General features: G+C 41.0%; 1 protein-coding gene across 9 annotated transcripts in view; it reads right to left on the bottom strand.

Annotated features, from left to right (window-relative positions):
• Window positions 1-22,863, bottom strand: part of Ambra1 (autophagy and beclin 1 regulator 1) — a 188,699-nt gene that overhangs the window by 80,365 nt on the left and 85,471 nt on the right. For all 9 annotated transcript variants that reach the window (XM_077798123.1, XM_026399088.2, XM_026399090.2 and 6 more), the window contains 2 exons: window positions 19,621-19,701; window positions 18,389-18,489 (listed from right to left, as the gene is read on the bottom strand). In XM_077798123.1, the coding sequence (XP_077654249.1) occupies window positions 18,389-18,489; window positions 19,621-19,701 (182 nt within the window). The remainder of the gene's footprint in view (window positions 1-18,388; window positions 18,490-19,620; window positions 19,702-22,863) is intronic.

Genomic DNA, 22,863 nt, shown 5'->3' with positions numbered 1-22,863 from the left:
GTGACTGGTAGAACTAGGACTTGATCTCAGGTTCAGCTAACCTAAAACTTCAGAAAAAAAGGTGCAGCTCATGCCACTAGACCAGGGAGGCTGACCCTCAGGGGTGAAGAGGAAGTTGGCAAGTCAGTAGGTTCCGGGTGGAAGCTATTGCTTCCTTGGCACCCACTTACCTCCCAGCCGGCCAGTGCATCCCAGCTGTTGGAAGTCAGCTAGGGAGAGAGTGGCCAGACCCCTTAGGACTAGCTCAGACCCTGCCAAGAGCTCTTTCTTCATTCCAGTTGCCTGCCCTGGACTCCACCCTACACATGGTTCTGCTTAGAGCCAGCCAGAACCCAAATGCCTTCATTACTCCCCCAGAGGCCCTCTCTTGAGCCCTGGGGCATGGCCTGCAAGGAGCCCTCCATGATCCAATAGATCTGTACAGACTCTTGTTGGCAGCAGCTCCCTGCTGGCGCCACTTCAAAGCAGGGGCGTCAGGCTCCTCCAGGTGTCAGAGGCAGCTGGCATGTTAGCAAAAGGCCTCTGGCAGGAAGGGTTATTGAGCCAACTGCCTACCACTGGAAAACAGCACATGTGGATGACCTGTCTCTGAGAAGATTCCTTCTTGAGCCCCCTGAGGGTGGTGGTGTGGGTAATGAGGAGTTTTGAGTTCAGCCTGAAAGAGCTGTCTGTGGAGATGGACAACCTTTGACCTGAGGTTGTCCCTGTTACAGAAGACAAAGATGCGCCAGTAGCTTCCTGCCTGCATTTCCCCCACAATTTGGCTGGGATTTCCAAGCAAGATGCAGATGCCCAGAACTTCCATGGGTCAGAGCATTAGTTTGGAGATGGATAGTGAAGCAAATGGTGTTTTTTAAAAACACCTTTATGTAAGTCTTTCAGCATCTGCTGCAGTCACAGCCTCTGAACAGCCAACTTTTCCCCACCTGAACCAGCACTGGCGGTTCTGGTCCACTCTGCCGGGATTGGATATATGAGCCTTTCAGCTTCTGCATGAACTTCTCCAGCAACAAGCAGCTCACTCTTCACAAAGCAGCCATAATCCTGAACCTGGGAAGCTTGAAAAAGTCTTCTAGAGCCAAACTCAATATCCCTGTGATATCTTCCTCAGAGGGGCCCTCCAAGAATTGGGTTAGTGGGCACAATGGTGCATGCCTCTAATCCCAGCAACTCAGGAGGCTGAGGCAGGAGGCTAGCAAGTTCAAGACCAGCCTTCACAACTTAGTGAGACCCTTAGCCACTTAACAAGACCTTGTCTAGAAACAAAAAAGGATTGTGGATGTAGCTCAGCAGTAGAACCCTCCTGGGTTTAATCCCCAGTACCAAAAAGAAAACAAAAAAAGAGTTGGGTCTCAGCCCTCACTTCCTCTGAGCCTTCTCTGCTAAGCCAAAGGATCTAAACCCACCATTTGTCTGATGTCATAGTTTTTAGACTCTGTACCACTCTGACCCCCTTTTCCATGACTCTAGTTTATCCTCCTAAATGGACTGTCCAGAACTGAATGTAGTGTCAGGGTGTCATCTAGCCAGGGGAAAATAAAAGGGTAGCAGTAGTGTAAACTTTCTTACTTGTTCATGAATTTAACAGATATTTACCAAGTGCTTGTTCTGTGCCAGGCAACATGCTGGACCCCAGAGTCAAGCAATGAGCAGGGAGACAGAGTTGTCACTTGGTGGAACTTACAGTCCTGGGGCAAAGACAGGTAATGAGGAGTTTTGAGTTCAGCCTGAAAGAGCTGTCTGTTGAGAACTGTGGAAAGAAGAGAGAACTGTGGAAAGAAGCCGGCAGTAGGGAGGCCCGCTGCAGTCTGGCAGGTGGTTTCTTCTCTCACTTCAGGCTGTGCAGGCAGGAGTAAGGTGGGGCAGGAGTGGAGCATTGTAGGAGAGGAACAGCTGGTGCGGGACCTGGGGAAGGAGGCCTGGGGAGGACTGCAGGATGAACACGGCTAGAGCAGCTAACATTTGATGAAGGATGCTCCCGGGGGCCCCCAAGTCGTGAGAGCTAAGGGGAGATGGGTGGATCGGGTAAGCTTATAAACCAGGGCAAGAATGGGGGACTGTGTGCTGAGGACAGTCAGAAGCCTGTGAAGGATTTTAGGCAGCAATGGTAAAATGGTCAAGTTTGCATTGAGTACCAACCACAGTGTGGATCCCCAACTAGAAGGCAAGTAACTGCAGGGAAACTGGGGAGGAAGTTGCGTCATCAGCAGGAAGAAGGAGGTGGAGGCCAGCTGGGAGGTGGTGGCTACAGAAGTGGAGAGCTGACTGAAAAGAACTTTCAGCCATAGGATTGACAAGATTTGGCGATTAATTGATTGACTGGGAGGGAGAGAGGGAGTTTCCAGGATGTCTAGGGTGCCTCCCAAGTTTCTGGCTGAGAGAACTAGTAGGTGTTGTTGCTGTAGGAAAACCAAGAATCCCATTGGCTTTGTGGCACCCAGTATCACTGTTGGCAGTGGAGAAAACTCCTCAGACCTTTTCACACAAATCCCAGCCACATGACCCTTAGAAAGAAGGCCCCTGCTTCTGTTTCCCTTGACATGCCCACTGTCCCTGCCAACCCACAGAAGTTTCAGACAAGCAAGCAGCCAGGACAGGAGCAGCGCACACCAGGGCCACCCTGGCCCCACCAAGACTCACCTTATCATAGGGCCCATCTTCAAAGAGGGACTAGTCTCTCTTTCTTGTCACTGCCTCCAGAGGTGGCAGCCATAATGGCTACCCCTCAGACCTTTTGTGAAACCCAAAAGACCAAGAAGTTCATCTGGCACAAGTCTGACCAATATGTCAAAATTAAGTGTAACTCCCAGGCGCCGTGGCGCTCGCCTGTAATCCCAGCAGCTCGGAGGCTGAGGCAGAAGGATCGTGATTTCAAAGCCTGCCTCAACAAAAAGCAAGGCACTAAGCAACTCAGTGAGACCCTGTCTCTAAGTAAAATACAAAATATGGCTGGAGATGTGGCTCAGTGGTTGAGTGCCCCTGAATTCAATCCCTGGAAACCACCATCTTGCCCTCCCACCCTCCAAAGAACATTGCCTCTCTCTATAGCTAGTTAGCTGTTTAGGAAAAAAGTCCTTCTCCCACACCAGAAAGACAATAACACCACAAAACAAAGGATGTGTGGTAGGGGAATGGGCTCCACTTGGAGCCTGAAAACATAGGATTGATAAATCCACATTAATGAAACCTAAAACACGGGAGTAACTAGAAATAATGGTGGACAGTTTCAAAAAGCATGCAGTTGAGGGGGGAAAACAGCCAGTCAGCCTTTCCTTCAATACTATAATCTCCAAATCTATAGCCAACTTCTCTGTTACTTCCACCCAATGGCAACTTGAGAAATTTTATAAATGAGTCTTGTGGTTGGCAGCTGAGTGGCTAGGGTGGAAAAAGGTTAGGTGATTTCTCTTGAAGCTTCCAACAGAGCAAGCACACCACTTTTCACTATTTTGAGGAGTGGCTTTGGTGTTGATGATAGGGCTGAGGAGGTATCTAAAGTATCCCACAGCAAACCTTAATGCTAAGGCTGCTTCTAATCCATAGGACCTTGAAATTCTTCCTAGCTAAGCCAAATATTAGAATAGCCAGAAACTTCTTAGCAATAAGAGCTCTTAAGTTGTCCCTGAGGTCTCTCTACCTACCACATGTGTGTGAAGCAACTGGGCATCAAACAACTTACTAGAGCTTTGCATTGATATTTTCAGGTTAAATTAGTTTACCTAAGAAGAAACATACCATTTTACCACTTTTCCCCAGTCACCTAACTTTAGCAGAATCGATGAAAGTATTTTTTTAGTTGTACATGGACACAGTATATTTATTAATTTTTATGTGGTACTCTGAGGATCAAACCCAGTGACTCACATATGTGAGGCAGGCTCTCTATGCTGAGCTACAGCCCCAGCAGTCAATGAAAATATTTAGATCAAGAAACTTTGTGGCTTTTACTAGCTCTCTATTAGTTCCTATGGTAGCTGTATTAATTCTAATTTAAAGAAAATAAAATTCTGTTTAAATACTGAAACCCACGAGAGAGAAAGAGAAAGGGAGGAGGAGAAAAGAGAGCCACAGAGCAAAAGCAGAAGAGGACACTGGCTGAATCTCATCTCCCACTCTTTATTAGGCAGGAGGAGATAAGGTGGTCTATTTTCTTTGGGGAGAGTCTCTGCCTCTTTAGATTACAGTCTGTACATTTCCATTCTCAGCACTGCTGTTCCTTTCCGGAGTGCATCGCTGCTCCATCTCCTCTTGGGAGTGGAATCTACATTTCCCACTTACCCAGCTAAATGTCGATGTCACTTCACTTCCCTTTCTGGGAGCATACATGGCCACACACACACTTCTAGCTGTGTCAGTGGCCCCCTTTGTGCCTCACAATCATTTTATAAGCCTTGGTTAAGCTCTGAGGCAAGGCAATGAGATGTTTAACAAACAAGCTAACCCACAGGATGCCCTGCCGAGCTCCATGAAGCTCTTGTCACAGGCAGCTTAAATATTCAAAGATATTTTTTTCTTATACAGAGTCTATACTATTTAAAATGCAACTGCAAGTGCAAAAGCCAGGGCTTACAACAGCAGAGCCTCCATCCCACCTCATGGGACAGCTCTGAAGAAACAAAGATATCTGAAAAGGATGACTGGCGATACCGAATCTGTCTATATGTGACCTGAGGCTCAATTCAAGTATTCACGTTTGGAAACCATAAAGTAGTGTTTAACTAATGTCTCAAAAAGCAAAAATTTCGTACTTGAGAAGAATTTAGTTCCACCTCCTTCCAACAATCACTCCAAGAAAGCATCACATGCCACAGTGATTGGACACACAAAGATCCCTTGCCTTAGTTTTCAGGAACTTTTCTTCCAAGTTGCTTCTGTTAAAGGAGCTGTGGATTATAAATGATACCATGGGTACAGGTTCACTTACAGCCAATTTAGTAAGTGCTCACACAGTTAATTCTGTCAGTCTTCCTCCTACACGTGGCCCCAAGGGGTCTAACCACCCACAGAGCTCTTTTGCACATCTTTTTACCCTCCAGCACACAGAAATAGAGGGCTACAGCCCAGTGAACACCCAGGGAAAGAGAAAAGGTAGTTTCTCTGAAATGTGACATCTAGAAAACTAGAGCTCAGATTCTTATTTGGATGTCATTTATAAATTCATTCCCCCCCGCAATAACCCAAATAATGATCCAACATATGCTTAAAAGTTCCAAATCTGTATACCAACATCCCTTGGCATGCTGAATGTGTTCTCAGCATATATGTAACGACACTTTTTTAAAAAAAAATTTTTTTGTTTGGAGTAAGCTACTAGACTACCTCAGATCTACTCAGGGCAGAATGTATATACAGTAGTGGTCCCTAATTATTTAACCTTTCCAAGGAGGACCCTTGCCTTTAAAGTCCCTCCCTAATCTGGGTTTAGCCACAAGGTTTAAGCTTTAGCTATGGGACAATAATAAAAAAGGCACAAAGACTTGCAAAGCCCCCAGGACTTGCTTGGGGCCTGATATCTCTTTCTTCTTTTTAGAGCCCTGAGATACCTTGTAAAGAAATATGAGTTAATTTATTGGTGAAGAGAAAAGTGACAAGACATCCTGGTTAAAGCCAACCCTCCTGCCAAATGTCAGATAAGTATATAAGGTCATCTGTATTAGTTTTCTATGGCTACCAAAACAAATTACCAGAAATTTAGTGCCTTAAACAACACAAATTTTATCACATTTCAGTTCTGTGGGTCTGAAGGTTTCATTGGGCTAGACCCAAGGTATTGAGACAAGGCTTCCTTCCTTTCTAGGAAATCAAGGGGAGGATCTGTTGTTTTCAGGCTCATTTGAGTTGCTGGTACAATTCTATTCCCTGTACAACTGAGGTCCCCATTTCCTTGCTGGCTGCAACTCAAACTATTCTCACCTTCTAAGGCTGCACCTCTCTGACCATTCTACCTTCCTTTTTTACATGAGTAGAATACATTGGGTCTACACAGATAATTCAGGACAATCGCTACATTTCAAGATCTGTAACCCTCATGGCATCTGCAAAGGCCCTTTTGCCACAGAAAGTAATATATTCACAGGTCATGGGTATTAGGACGTATACCTCTTTGGCAGACTATTATTCTACCTATTATACCATCTAACAATACCCATATCCAGTCAAGAGAAGTCAAGTGGCCCAGATCAGATAACAGCACCCAAAGAATTGTAAGAACAATAAATGTTGTTTTAAGTCACTTAATGTTGGGGTGGTTTCTTGGGCAGCAAAAGCTAACTGATAAAATAACCAATGCTATACACCACTCTTGAGGTCTATGCAACCCTTTAGAGCAGTAACTTTCCTTCTATGCACTAGTTTAACAAGCATTGACTAGGAGGTCACTGGCAATCTTCTGTTTTCTGAATCCTAAAATTTCTTTTTCTATTTCTTCTACTCTAGCCAGATCTGAATATTACTGTTGAAATTAAACTAAAGTTGGCCTTACTATCTCAATACAGCCTTAAGAGGGGCTTTTTGATGTACATATACATATACATGATGTACATATACATGAAAAATACACATGCTGTTAGTCTTTGAGAAAGATCTGTAGGAAGGACCACCTTTTGATAGTGTGAAAGCTGCTGATGGAAGAGGTAAATTTCACTGTCACTCAACCATCACTGCTCTCTGTATAAACAGCAAGGAGGACTTTGCAGCAGTCTCATAACAGGGGTCTCTAACCTTTCATTAGGCAAATACATTTTCTCAAACAGGCTCCCTCTCAAGTTTGCTGATGCTTGAAGGTCTGGAAAGCTTCAGCAGAAGGAAAATGCCAATAGCAAGTTAATGTCCCCTTGGCTCTTTTGGCTGACTTCCCTGTGACTGGGTCTTGACTATTAATTGAATGCTATTCAGATTCCATCTCAAAAACAAATGAGGATGGAGACCAGAGGCCTGCCTTCCCCAGACTGATAAGAGCAGCACAGTGCAATTATACCAAAACAGCTTTGTTTTGGAATGTAATCACCGCCCCAGCCTTCTTCCCAATGGGATGGCAACAGTGTAATTACCTCTTCAGGATCCATTGTTTGGGAATGTAATTCTGCTACAGAGCCTTCTTTCTAGCCAAAAGGAGCTACAAGAAGAATATAAGAATCTGTAGCCTCCTGGCCCTTAGCACTCTTGCAAGATGAACAAATTATTTTTCTTTTTTTAAAAAAAAACAAGTTCAAATTTCAGCCTGTTTTCCACCAATGAAGACTTACCTACACCTCTCAATGGTTCCAGGTGAAAAATCCCAATCTAAAGCCAGATGGGCAGAGTTCCAATTCTAACTTTTTCAAGTACTACCTTTGGTCTTTGACAAATTACTTTATCTCTCTTTAGCCTCAGTTTCCTCATCTGTAAAAATCAGTAACAAGAGTATATCATAGAAATATGTGAAGATCAAGTAAATTAAAATGTGAGAAGTGCTTAAAATAGTACTTGAGTAGCATAAATGCTCTTTGTTTGTTTCTATACATTTTGGTGCACTATATTCCATAATCACCACATCTTAGAAGTATGGCTTAATAATAGCTCATGGCCAAATCTAAGTTGCAGTTACTAAATTCTGCCTTTTCACAATCCCTTGGCCAGTTTAGTACAATGGGCAATGTTTTGGATAATTTCAAAGGTTGCTACAGAACTGTCACAGTATCAGAATTATCTGCATGAGTGAAACTTCACTCTAATAAATAAGGATGACTGTGGATATTTCCATGTCATTGTTTTCATATATGTTGCTGCTTCAAGAGAAACTACAATAAGGGCAGTGTTGTGAAATCTTGCTATTGGGGGAAAAAAAAAAACATTACAAAAAGCAGTCAATGGCGATATATCAATATGGCAGATCCTAGAAACAATTCACCTTTCTAATAATTTCCATTTATGAAAATAAATACTATATTTTCTTCATGGGTCTACTATGCATCCCACTTCTCTTTAAATTCCCAGATTGTACAGCTTTCCTTATTTTCCTTTGGCATAAACCAGTAAAGGAACATTTTGGATTCTGTTTTACCAGCCACAAGCCACAAAAGTAAGAATTATGAGTTGACAGGCAGCCCAGAAGAAAACAGCCCCAAAGCTCAAGACTGGGCAGTGAAGCTGGGTCCTTCCTGCATGGCACACAGCTGCAGTTAGCTTGGTTAAAATAAATGCAGGTACTCACTTCGACACCCCTGTAAGATGAGAGTGTCTTTACAGGATAAAGTGGTAAAGGGACGAATACCTGGTTCTGGAGTGACACGCAATAGATACCCCACCAAAAAAACATGGCTCCCCCATTGCAGTCTAGGATCCTGAGGCAGTCGGATCACAAGTTCTTGGCAACTTAGTGTGAGACCCTTTCCCAAAATAAAACACAGCTCAGTGGTAGGGCTCATGGGTTCAATCCTCAATACCAAAGTCGGGGAGGAATACCCCCAGGATTCCAAAGGCCCCCATTCACCCACCTGCAGTTCATGGCTTAAACCAAGACATCCAATGATGTTGTTACAGTTGACAGACACAAGGACCTTGGGGACAAGCTGGCCTTGTGGATCAACAGGCATTAAAGAGAGGAAATAAATACCCACAGGTTGGCTCTACTTTGGTAGAGAGGGTGAGAGGTGCTGTCTGCCAGCTCCCATGGCATTTCCAGCCAGTTTGGAATAAATGAGGCTGCTGGGGACATGAAAAGGGAAAGAGAAAGAAAACACTAATGTGAGCTCAGAGCCTTAAAAAGAAGTGGAGCAGAAGTCAGCTTGGGTTATTAGCTTCCAGCACTCATGCTGATCACTTAGGGAAAAACTGATGGAATACTAGGGACAATCAAAAGGGTTGTTCCAAGTCTTTCCAGGACTAATCCTAACCAAGTTTTACACTAGAGAAATTTCTAAAGAAAGCTGCTGTTGCATCCACTGGAAAATATGGACTTTGACCTCACATTTGGCTTTTTCTTCCCTTATATCTTCTTTGCACATTTCTAGATCATCGTATCATTTTTGCCTTGGGATTGTAAACATCTCAAAGTACATACCAATCATCACCTAAACAGAGAAGTTTAGAATTCTGGCATTACAGGTTAGAGAGCATCTTTAGCCAGCATCTTCAAAATGAGCAGAAATCTAGAGTACACAACCTTGAGACTTAATAAGTTTTGAGATCACACAAGATTCACAGTGGCCTCAGAAGACAGAGAACTTAAAATACAAGTAAACAGTTGGGGAGGAGAGGGTACCCAATCCAGACATAGTACAACATTTCCTTTTTTGAAAGAGGAAAGGAACAAGTGCAAAGTTAAGCTATAAAGTTGGAAGAAAGGTTGTAAGGTAATCTCTCCTGGGAATGAAATGCCAAACAGACATGATGAGAACCTGTTGTCCCAGCACATAAGCTAAATGATCTTTTGTTTTCTGCTGCAGAAATGTTGTAAGGTTCCCTGAGCTCTCACAGCTAGCCTTCTGTTTATACTTTATTTTACCATTTAGCATAGCACTCTCTATCCTATAGCTCTTTATGAGCACAATATTCAGTAGGAATATGCCTATAGAAGACAGAGATAGTATCTTTTTTTTTTTTTAAGAGAGAGTGAGAGAGGAGAGAGAGTGAGAGAGAGGATTTTTAATATTTATTTTTTAGTTCTCAGCGGACACAACATCTTTGTTGGTATGTGGTGCTGAGGATCGAACCCGGGCCGCACGCATGCCAGGCGAGCGCGCTACCGCTTGAGCCACATCCCCAGCCCCAGAGAGATAGTATCTTGTTCATCTGAATACCATCAAATACTTAACACTATACTATAAAATAGTTAAATAAATGCTTATTGGGTCAAAATGGCTAATACACTAGCTAAGCACTCTGCAGGCTATAAATTAATTTATTTCCTCACATTATTAATAGCTCCAGACCAAGAGTTACACCTCAGGAGCTCACCAGCATGAACACATCTTGTGTTCCTGGTGTGCATACCCCTTTAAATGTGGTACCAAGTCATCTCTTCCCATGCCTCTGCCTTTGTTTTTTGGCTTGAAGAATTAATCTAGGCAGTGGTTCTCAAATTTTAAAGTGCACCAGAATCACTGGGAAGACATTTTAAAACACAAATTACTGAGCCCTAAAACCAGAGTTTCTGACTCAGAGGTTTGGGGTACAGAACAAGAATTTGCATTTGCAACAAGTTCCCATGTGATTCTGATGCTAACTATCCAGGAACTACATTTTCCGGAATCCCATGTTGCCATGACTACATAACAGCAAGTACTTTATCTACAGAGTAGATGTTTATTTCATCAACAAAGAAAAGAGTTTTTTAGGGGCTGAGGTTGTAACTCAACAGTAGAGTGCTTGTCTGGCTTGTGTAAGGCTCTGGGTTCGATCCTCGCACCACATAATAAATAATTAAATAAAGGTATAAAAAAAGAAAAGGGTTTTTCCAATGCAAACTTTGTGATCACTATTTACTCTTTGGGTAACATAGCTGTAGGCAACAGTGGATACATAGATTGTCAAACTGTCAAAACCCAGACCTTCAGTTACCGTATGTTGGTACCCTGGAGCCCAAGCTCCCAGTCTTTCCAACTCATTATAGCAAAGGGGACAAAGCCCTGCTCGGGACCCAGGAAATGCACTTCTGGAGAAAAGGCTAAAGCTATGAGAGATTAGTATAGTTCTATCAGTGAGGGAACTGCCATGATTCTAATTCATATTGGCTCCAAAACTTATAATAAAAACCATATAATGATAATAGCTAACATCTATTAAACACTCATTGCATGCCATACAATATTACTCTTAAGTATTTCAAATATACAAGTTGAGGAGTTGAGTATCCCATATTCAAAATGCTTGGGTCTAGAAGTAATAGTATTTCAGACCCACCCATTTTGGAACATTTGCATATAAATAAGGATCTTTTTGAGGGATGGAATTAATTTTCTGCTAATCACACAACACGGAATTCATTTATGTTTCACATACATATAACCTGAAGGTAATTTTAAATAATCTTGTACATGAAACAAAGCTCCATGGTATGGAATTTTCCACTTGTGGTGTCATGTTTTTGCTCAAACAGTTTTGGATCTTTAAGCATTTCAGATTTTGGAATTAGGAATGTTCAACCTATACTAAACTCATTTTATTTTATCCTTTCAACAATTCTATGTGCTAAGTATTATTCTTAGGACCATTATACAGATGAAGAAACGGAGTCCCAAAAGGTAAAATAAATCACCAAACATTAGAATGCTAGAGGTTGGGCAACGTAGCATACACCTTAATTCCAGCTAATTTAGAGGCTAAAGCAGGAGGAATGCAAGTTGAAGGCCAGCCTTAGCAACTTAACAAGATCCCAAATCAAAATAAAAAAGAACAAAGACTGGTGATGTAGCTTACTAGAAGAGTACCCCTGGGTTCAATCCCCAGTAAAAAAAAAAACACACACACACACACACTCTCTCTCTCTCTCTCTCTCTCTCTCTCTCTGCTAGGAAGTACCAGAATGAATATTTGAACTTAAACAGTTTAGCTCCAAAGCCCAAACTCTCTCTTAAACATTTTGCTATGTTGCCTCACAGGTAAATGGTAGCTATCTTTCCTGTGCCTCACTCAAAAGATGAATGGGGACACAAAAAATTTTATGAACCATATTCGAATACAGATAGTATTGATCAAGCCTACATTTGAGCTACAGATCCCTTAACAAAACTCTCAGGATTGGTAGTTAAAATCATAGGGGAAAGTATTAAATTTTTAGTGGCAAGGTCAAAAACAAAACAAACAAAAAACCAAGCAACCAAGCTGGGCTCTGTGGCATATGCTTGAAACTTGACTGACTGGGGAGGCTGAGGCAGAGTAACTGGCAACTTTAATAAGTAACAACTTTAATAAGACCCTCTTTCAGAATAGAATAGGAGAGATACCCCTGTAACACACATATACACACACCCCAACACAAAAACACAAATTCATACTATTTCCTGGCTTGATTATAAACTCCATGAGGGCATTTAATTCTCTTGTAATACCCAAAGTGCCCTGGAAAAGGTTAAGCACTTACAAAGTGCTGTGTACATTCCAAAGTGACAATACAGAAAGGGCACAAAAAGAAGTAAGTGGGGAAAGCAGCACAGAAAGCAGCAGTGGGAAAAGATCAAGAGGAAATTTCCTGGGGAGAGACAAAAGCACAGGAAAACTGAGTCGGACATAGGAGGAGAAAAACTCACTGACAAGGCCCAATATTTTCCCTAGAAAAGCATAAAGAAATACAGGCAATTCAACATAGAAACTGGAAGCCAGGTTCCTAATTAGCACGCCCCTCACTAGTGGTATAAGATGTGGTAAAGGGCTGGATAGAAAGCACATAAATGTTCCAGGATCAGTGCACACCAAATAAGTAAAAGGCCCTGGGTGCTATCAGGCAGCTGGGAAGGCTGTGTTCTCTGGGAGGAGTGCTACATTTACTTCTGTTTCCCAGGCAACCAAGCCAACCCCTTATCGCTTCACTTCCATCACTGGAGCAGAAGGAAAGGTAATTGGGTTAATTATTAAAGCAGCACTAGTTAGTACCACCACCACTAATTGTCCATTTATCTAGGGTTTATAAACAGCCATCCTAATTGATGTTGAGTTGGAATGTGCCACTCACTTTATTTGCCTGGCTACTGGGCACCAGAGGGGTATAGAGCAGAAAGAGAAAAAGTTCAGCCGAGGAGATAAAGGGTCCAACACCAGGATTATTATTCATTTCTACTCATACTCACTTCAATAATAACATGAAGGCACTTGGCTGCATTAACTATAACCCATCTTTTCCAGTTTTGTGACTTCTAGTGAAGATTTGATAGTGAGGGATCAAGCAATTTGCTGTACTGGACAACTGTGCTATCAGGTTGTGAAATCAGGCTAATTCCTAAAAGTCAATAAGCCCTAGGCTCCAGATGCCCACTAAGTAGCCAAATTAAACTAGAAGCCCCCCTGAAAGCTTCCCTAAGGAACCAAGCAAGTGGGGACCATCTGAGAGAGAGCAATAGGAGGGGAAATGACAATCAAAAATAAAGTTAACAAGGGAAAGATAAGTAAATTATTGTCAATACCAGTCACCAAACTGAAGGATGCCTGGGCATAAGGTTACATAAAGCAATATAATTATTGGGTATGTAATATATATTTGTAATATACATGACAACAGTAGCCCAAAGGAGGGGAAAAGGAATGGAGCCATAATGGAGAATATTTGTTTCTTACCAGAATCAAGCCTTATAAATCTGAAGTAGAGCCTAATAAAATATATTTCAAAATTCAATAAAGTGCTAGGCACAGTGACACATGCCTATAATCCCAGCTTTTCAGGAGGCTAAGGAAGGAGGATTGCAAATTCAAGGCCAGCTTGGGGAACGTAATAAGGCTCTGTCTCAAAAGTAAAAACAATTTTAGCCTATAATCCCAGTGTCTTGGGAGACTGAGCCAGGAGGATCATAAGTTTGAGGCCAGTCCTTGGCAACTAAGCAAGATCCTGTCACAAAACTAAAATTTTAAAAGGGCAAGGGGGGATGTAGCAAAGTTATAAAATGCCATTGGGTTCAATCCCTAGTACTAGGGGAAAAAATTCTTTTCTTTTCTTTTTTTTTTTTTTTTTTTAATGTCTGGGGACATAGCTCAGCAATAAGGACTGGTTTCAATTCCCAGTATCTCCCATTAAAAAATCAGGACTGGAGTTGTGGCTCTGTGGTAGAGTGCTTGCCTAGCTTGTGTGAGGCACTGGATTTGATCCTCAGCACTACATAAAAATAAAATAAATAAATTAAATAAAGGTACTGTGTCCAACTACAACTAAAAATAAAAATCAATAAATGAATTAAAATGGTATATTAGAGGATATTCATTTAATACAGAGTCAGTATAGGAAAAACTGAGGAATAAAGAAGACATTAAAAATATGGAAAACAAAATGGTAGACAAAAATCCACAACAGCGTTAATAACATCATTAAAAGTGAGAGGACTAAGTAATCCAAAGGTTGAGACTGTCTGGCAGGATAAAAAAACAAGAGATGAGCATGGTGATGCATGCCTATAATCTCAGCGACTAAAGAGGCTGAGACAGGAGGACTGCAACTTCCAGGCCAGCCTCAGCAACTTAGCAAAACTCTATGTCAAAATAAAAAATAAAGAGGACTGGGGATATAGCTCAGTGGTAGAGAACACAGTGAAATTAAATAAGAAATAAACAACAGAAGAAAACTGCTGAAATTCACAAATATTGAAATACTGAAAAACACATTCCTAAACAGTTAATGGGTCAAAGAAGAAATTATAACAGATATCAGGATGACTGGGCAGAAAGCCATCTCTAGCCTAAGATATTTGACCAGGCTCCAATGACCTGTGGGAAAAAGCAGGAAAATCCTGACACTTCCCATTGATTTTAATCAAAATAGTAAATTAAGTACATCAGGACCACATCTGCCAGGAACAGATGCTCATTAGGATGAAAGTCAAAAAAATTATGCAGGACAGATAACTAATATCCTAAATTACCCAGGTCGCTATCCCTCAGAAGACTTTTGTTCTTTCAGTAATTATAAGGAGGCTGTCAAATGTCAGGACTTCTCATTTCACTTTTATGAAGCCTCAAACATGCAGAAAAATATTATAAGATTAAGAACCTTTTGGCAGTTACTCCCTACTTGAAAAAGTGAAACAGCACAGAAGATAGAATAAGAGGTTTTATGAGTCAGGCAGACGAGGTTTAAGTTCCAAGTCTGAGACAGACATGTAGCACAGTGGTAGACACTTGCCTGGCACAAGGTTCTCTGTTCAATCCCTAAGACTGGAGAGAAAAAGGAAGGAATGAAGGAATGTAAGACAGCAATACAACGGGCAATACAATGGGCAAGTGACATAACTTCACAACAATACAATGGGCAAGTGACATAACTTCTGTGAACCTGTTTTCTTCCCTGTAAAATGGAAACACCACCACCTGCCTCATAAGGTTGATACAATGATTAAAGGAGAGCATTTGGACAGTACCTGGTCCACTGTTGGAAGTCCTTGGCATCACTACACAGAACTAGACTTATCTGCTAAAAAGTCAGCAGGGGGAGCTCCCTAGACTTCTGCCTGTTTCCCCAAACTACCTGGCAGAGTGGCAGTAGCATTAGATGTATTTACACCTCTTTAAGTATGGATTCAGCCTGAACCTGGGTTCATAGGCAGCTGGAGGCCACCAGAAATCCACACAACTGTGGGGAAGGCACCACAATAGGGCAGAAGGGATGGAGATTAACACACTATCAGAATTCCTCTGCAGTAGCTTCTGTTCTCTGTTATCATTCCAAGGCTCTTGAGGGAGAAAGTAGAACGAAAGGATCTTAATTTTCTGCACATCCATTTTTGTTGATGTTTCTGAATAACTTTGGTAAGGGTCCACAGGAGACTCATTAGCTACCAAAGTAATGGTCAGACCTCCTAAAACTGCAGGTGAATGTCTCCTTTGTCCCTCCAGACAGGCCAAATTTCCATGCTTCACCCCTGCAAAAAGCCTCTCACCATACAAAGGTTCTACTAACATCTGGAGCCAAGAACTAAACAGCAAAATTAAGGGATGGCCTGCCAAAGAGACTTGGAGCTACAGAGGGCAGGGATCACGTCCATCTTATTTACCCTACTAGCCCAGAACAGAGTCTGGCACATAACAGCTGCAGAATAAATACCTGCTGAATGTAATTATTCTGGGACCATCACAATCTCATTTCAATCATACAAGAGAAAGTGCCTTTCCAGGAAAATTGGGAGTGCTTACTGCTAAAAGGCCAATTTCTCTATCACTCTGAAAGCCATTATTACAACAGCTCAAATACATGATCACAAGTAAGTTTAATAAAAAGCAAAACTTCTATATTCAGGAGGATAAGAAGGCTTGAGGAAAGGGCTGTTATAGTACAAAATTTTCTTCAGTAAGCACCATTGGGTTGTAAAAAGTCAGGTCTAGGAACCACATAAAATGAAGGAATTAAATAACAAAAACTCTAAAGATCAGATAAGTTCCCTGGAACTAACCCACCCTTCCTTCCTTTCTTCCTTCCCTCCTTCCTTCCTTCCTTCCTTCCTCCCTCCCTCCCTTCCTTCCTTAATACCTTTATTTTATTTTTATGTGGTGCTGAGGATCGAACCCAGCACCCTGCACATGCTAGGTGAGCACTCTACTGCTGAGCCATAACCCCAGGCCCTCTTTCTTTGTTTTATTAAAGGTCCTGGAAAAGGAATTCTACTTTGATGCTTTCTTCTTTAAAATAACAGTGTTCAGGCAGACCAAGAAAGTGGGTAAACTGCCAAGCCCTGAAATCTACTGCAGGGCCCATTTCTGACTCCTCTACTTCCTAGCAGCATCACTGTGGGCAAGTTAATCAGGAAACAGCACTCCTTTCATAGAAATGAAATATGTGAGCTGGGTGTGGTAGCATATTCCTATAATCTATTCTGGAGGTTAAGGCAGGAGAATAGCAAGTTCTAGACAAGCTGGGGCAATGTGGTGAGACACCCCCCCAACATAAAAAAATAATTTTTAAGATAAACTGAAAAGAAGAAATATGTGTAATGCACTTAAAACACTCCTAAGTACAAAGCCAAGTACTCAAAAAATATTAGGTCCAAATATTTACAAATGAAGGTAGCTTTAAAGGAAGACCAATACTCTAACACATACCTTAAGAAAATAAGAGAAACCCATCTAATTGTAAATAAAAATCATTTGTAATTTAACTCAAGAATGAGTTCCTTTTGCTAGTGGCATTTAGCATCATTTAATAGAGAATTGTTCTTAGTAAACTCCACATCTATAAACAATTGCTGCTAGAACACAGCCCATAGTTTGAAAGAAATCTATAAGTGCAATTAGGCCACTTGGGGTCAGACCACTGGTCATAAAGCAAGGAATAGGAAATGGAGGTAAGAGTTACTGGAGGCGAGGAGGAAAAAACAACATACAGCTGTTCCAAAAAAGCTAAATGCCAAGAAAACAGAGATTTGCCGGCAGTAGAGGAGCAGGAGGTGCTGCAGGGGGTGCTGGAGGCAGATGTCTGAAACAAAGAAGGGTGGAAAAGATCTCTGTAGTATTACTGTCTGGCAGCAAATGATTATCTGCCAGTGAGGAGCTTCCACATGCCTTCAGCCAAGCCACAAAGCAGTGCCAGGCAAGGAGAGGCACAAGACCACAGGGTCTATTTAACAACTAGGGCAAGAGCCCTCCTCAGACAAGGCTGTCAGGAGATTGCAGCATAATCTGTTCCCCTGCTAGGCGAGGGCCTATGGAGTACTGATGTTCAGCTGAGAAGCCCCTAAGGTTTCTGGGATTTCTTGGCCTTGATGTTGGGTCACGGATACTACTTTGGGGAGTTCAGATCCCATGGCTGCCTGCCTGCTATCACAGCAGCTTGGTAGAAATCCCTATTTAAAAAAAAAAAAAAAGTCTGCAACATTTTCCCAGCCTGACAGCACCACTGTCTTTCTTTGCTTTTAAACCACCACATAGCCTAGGTTTCCACACCAGAATGGCATTTCAAAACTTCTAATAAAGATGCTTATTAAAGATATTCCTAAATGGGGCTTGAGTTTTATTCCTTTTTGGCTTTGCATACATAAACGTATAAGCTGGTAGTGAAGATGGGAGTGGGGGTAAAGAATGTGATGGGGAAACAACCTTTGTCACACACAAAAATTAGAATTCTGCTTTGTTTCCTTCTCTGGAGACTCTCAAAAGCTGATGCTCTCACCGTATCTCAGAGCCTGGTCACATAATATCTCAGAGCTAAAAACAGAGGTCCCTAAGCAATTCAGTCATCATAAAACTGCCTCTTTGGGGTTTACCCAGCCCATTTTTTATTCTGTGAAGAGTTCTGAGTCAGCTTCATGAGTCTATTCCCTCCTCCTTCCTCAGAAGATTCCACAGTGCCTGGAAACTCCATGTGCTGGCAATAGCAAAGGGTTGGAGAGGTGTACATTAAGCTCCTAATTAAATCATGGGTCTGGATCATGAGGATCTCACAAACCAAAACATGAACAAGATATCTTCATGATTCAATTAAAAGCAGAGCCAGGATTTAATTGCTAGATTAAAAACCAAGTGGTTTCAACAATTTCTTTCTTTATTTATTTTCTTCTTTTCATAACAAAAAGGTCTGAAGGAGGTAGGAATAGACCAGAGAAATGGTTTTCCTCAACACTGTTTCCTGCCTGAAAGTGAAGAACTGAGTCTAGGACCCAAAACAGAGTTTTTAGCCAGATGCCAAGATACTATCATACCAACACAGGTAAAAGAAAGAGAAGTTTCATCTGGCTTCCTGCCCCTTCACAATTTTATAAAATCCAAAGATACATTTCCTTACCTGCCAGGACCCTGTTAACAGAAGAGTGAGTAGCCAAACCAGGCTGTCCACGTTCATGAAAAATCCCAGCATAAGGCAGGTACTCAGGCAACAAAAAACGCCTATAAGAATAAATCATGGGTGAAAAGCCAATTAAAGACTACAATAAAACAAAGGCAATACTATCTACCCTCAAAAATCTAGGCTAAGGGCTGGGGTTGTGGCTCAGTGGTAGGGCACTTGCCCTGCATGTGAGAGGCACTGGGTTGGACTCTCAGCACCACATAAAAATAAATAAATAAATAAATAATTTGAAAAAAATCTAGGCTAAGGAAATATACTGATGCTAAGGATTCCACAGAAGTCCAGAAACATACAAGAATTCCAAGAATCATTAGGTGTGGTGGTGCATGCCTATAATCCTAGAGACTTAAATGGCTTACGCTGGAGGATCACACATTCAAGGTCAGCCTGGGCAACTTAGTGAGATACTGTCTCAAAAATTTTTCAAAATGGGATGGGGATGTTGTTCAGTGGTAGAGTGCTTGCCTAGCAGGAGTAAGACCCTGAGCTCAATCCTCAGTACTATAAAAAAATAAGACAAAAGTCCCAGGATCTGTCCTTGGACAAATTATATTTCCTTCCTGCTACTCTAAAGTAAAGCCAACAGCCAGGCTTCTATCTTTGAAGAGAACACTCCCAGTGCCTTTTTTCTTCTTCTTCTTTTGTGGTACTAGAGAATGAACCCAGGGACTTTCTATCACATCAACAGTCCTTTTTACTTTTTATTTTGCGACAGGGTCTCACTAAGTTTCACTGACTGGCCTTGAATGGGGTCTTCTTGCCTTAGCCTGCTTAGTAGTTGAGATTACAAGGTGTGCACCACTGTACCCAACTTCAATGCTATTTTTCTATCTATTTTCATTGCAGCTAATAATGTATCAGGAGGCAGGGCTAGAGTATAGGCTCACTAGGAAATAATTAGAGATAATCCAAAGACCCCAAAGTAGGTTTAAAACGAAATCCTTGGGCTGGGGATGTGGCTCAAGCGGTAGCGCGCTCGCCTGGCATGCGTGTGGCCCAGGTTCGATCCTCAGCACCACATATAAACAAAGATGTTGTATCCGCCGAAAACTAAAAAAAAATAAATATTAAAAAGTTCTCTCTCTCTCTTAAAAAAAAAAAAAAAAAAAAAAAACTAAATCCTAGGCTCTCATAAAGGCTCCCTCTATTCCCGACAACCTAGTTCTTACCTTGGGACAAAGCGTCCAAGTGAAGGTGCAGACATCCGGGCATTTCGGGGAGCTCGGTGCCTGGATCTGTCACCATTATCCCTGGAGAAAACAAAAAGACTACACATAAGAGAGTCACTAAGGCAGAATCATCCACCAGCCTAAAAGACAAGAATCCCCCAAATTAAATTCCTATTCTTAGAGGAGATGAGCCCACAGAAATCAGTGATCTGGTAGCTCATTGATTTGGATGGCACATTACTATACTGCATTTCTGGACTACCTCAATAAAGGCTCTATACGAATTTACCAACAGTTCAGGAAGAAGAGAATTTTTCATGAGTTAATGTGATCCCTGAACACGGCAGCATTTGAAATTAAAGTCAAGTTTAGGTTTTGGGAACTGAAATATATATATATATATATATATATATATACACACACACACACACACACACACACACACACACACACAGTGTCTGTGTGTGTGTGTGTAAACTTGTTTTTCTGAATTGAAAAACTGGCTTTTGAGGATCCTGAAGGAAGAAAAATTCCTCCTACCAATATCATTTGGCAAATGGTCATCTTCAAATAAATCTGTTCAGATCCCTATGTAGAAAAATCAATGACAAGTGAAAGGAAAACAAGAGCACAATAACAAAACTAGTTAGATACTTCTTGGAAAGACTGAAAAATAGGATAATAATGGAGACCATCAGAAAATATAATCCTAGGGCCCGGGCTGTAGCTCATCAGCAGAACACTTACCTAGCACGCATGAGGCACTCTGTTCAACCCTCAGCACCACATAAAAATAAACAAATAAAAAACTAAAGGCATTCTGTCCATCTACAACTACAAAAAGAAAAAGAAAAAAAAATAAAATACTAAGCTAAATCCTTTGAGTAAATACAATCTGTTTTCTTTATGGACTATTAAAATAATAATAATAACCACCATTTACTGTCTACTAAATTCCTATACTATGTCATTAACATGTTATTCCACTTAATCTTTCTAGCTATCCCATGAGGTATCATTAGTTTTGTTTTACAGATAAGAAAACTAAGAAACAGACAAATACCCAAGTACACACAGATGCTAAGAGGGTAAGGCAAGATTCAAGGAAGATCTGAATCTTTCTGCTACTTTTCACTGCTTCTTACAAGAAAAGAGAGGAAAGGAACTTCACATGGTTTAGTTTCCAATGCATCAAAGGAACAATAAGCCAAAGGGCACTGGCTGGACAGAGTAGTTAATTAGCTGCTTAAACAACTCTACAAAATAACTGACCCTCTGACAGCTTGATCTGGAACTCTTTTTTTAAATTCTCCCTTTGGATTATCTTCAAATCAATGAGATAATCTTCAAATTGGCCCTGGAACCAAAGTGAAGGCAACACTTTGACTTTTAAGTGGACCACTGGGAGATATACAAGCCAGAAACAAACGCCTAGGAAGGTTTTTACATCTTGATAGAATTGGCTGCTGAGCATTAAGAGGAATCAATACTAAGGATATTGGAATCTGAACTATTAAAAGGATTTGGTTTTTATTTTCCCCAAAGAGAAAGCACACTATTATTTTTCTTTTCTTTTTTGTCATATTCCTTTGACTTGAAAGTCTATAAAGAAAAGGAGATAAGACTACACAGAAAGTAAAAAGGACATATAAAAATAATGAGATCAGAAGTCTCTGACCAACAGAATGCAATTATTCTATAGCCCCCAAAGTATTACACATGTAAACAATGAAGTACCCGAATATCAAATAAGATAGCTCCCAAATTAAACATACTATTATTTTTCAAAGATATGCAGAATCCAGTTATGATGAGTTAAAACACCAATTCATTTAAAAGTGCAACTGAATTCATGATGGCTTTTTATTATTGTACATTTAACTTAACAATGGGCACAACCAATTATCATGAGAGGAATTAGGAAATATTTTGAAGTTAAAAAGTGTACTAAGAAATGCAAATCAAAACTACACTGAAGGCAGGTGTAGCGGCACATGCCTATAATCCCACCTGCTCAGGAACCTGAGGCCCTAAGTATTTTACAAGACCTTGTCTCTAAATAAAATAATGATAATAATAAAAGGGCTGGGGATGTGGCTCAGTGGTTAAGCGCCCCTGGTTTCACTCCCCAGTACAAAAAGAAAAAAAGAAAAACTACACTGAGACTTTTATCTCAAACCAATCAGAATGGCAGCCATCAAGAATATAAACAACAGCCAGGTACATGCCTGTAATCCCAGAGGCTCCGGAGGCTAAGCAAAAGTGAAGCCCTAAGCAACTCAGTGAGACCCTGTCTCTAAATAAAATAGGAAACAGGGCTGGGGATGTGGCTCAGTGGTCAAGTGTCCCTGAGTTCAATCCCTGCTGCGCCCCTGCAAAAAGAGTACAAATAGGGCTGGGGATGTGGCTCAAGCGGTAGCGCGCTCGCCTGGCATGCGTGCGGCCCGGGTTTGATCCTCAGCACCACATACCAACAAAGATGTTGTGTCTGCCGAGAACTAAAAAATAAATATTAAAAAAAAATTCTCTCTCTTAAAATAAATAAATAAATAAATCACTATGCTTTAAAAAAAAAAGAGTACAAATAATAATAAATGCTGTAAATGATGTGGAGAAAAAGAACCACTTTTACACTGTTGGTAGGATTGTAAATTAGTACAATCACTACGGAAATCAGTATGGAGATTCCTCAAAAAACTAGGCATGGAGCCACCATATGATCTAGCTATACCACTCCTTCAATTTATTCAAAAGAACTGAAGTCATCATGCTATAGTGATACATGCATACCCGTGCTTATAGCCACACAATTCACAACAGCAAACTATGAAACCAGCCTAGGTATCCATGAATAAATAAAGAAGCTGTGCTATATATTTACAAAACAATGGAGTTTCATTCAGCCTAAAGAAAAATGGAATGGAATTATGTCATTTGTAGGAAAATGGATGGCACTAGAGACCATTATATTAAGCAAAATAAGTCAAATTCGGGTCAAAGATCATTATCTTTTGTCTCATATGTGGAAGCCAGAGATGAAAAAGAAAGGCTGGAGGGGATAGAATCTCATGAAAATCAAAGGGAGATTTATAGAGAAAGGGACCAGGGGAGGGAGGGAAGAAGTATAGGTTTTTGATATTGACCAAATTATATTGTTATATTGTGTGCACGTATGAATATATAACAACAAATCCCATCATTATGTACAGCTATAAAGCATCAATTTAAAAAAATGTGGTGGTG

Source organism: Urocitellus parryii, chromosome 4, assembly GCF_045843805.1.
Source record: "Urocitellus parryii isolate mUroPar1 chromosome 4, mUroPar1.hap1, whole genome shotgun sequence".
Classification (NCBI taxonomy): domain Eukaryota; kingdom Metazoa; phylum Chordata; class Mammalia; order Rodentia; family Sciuridae; genus Urocitellus; species Urocitellus parryii.
The sequence above is the reverse complement of the archived record's forward strand: the minus strand, read 5'-3'. Positions and strand labels throughout refer to the sequence as shown.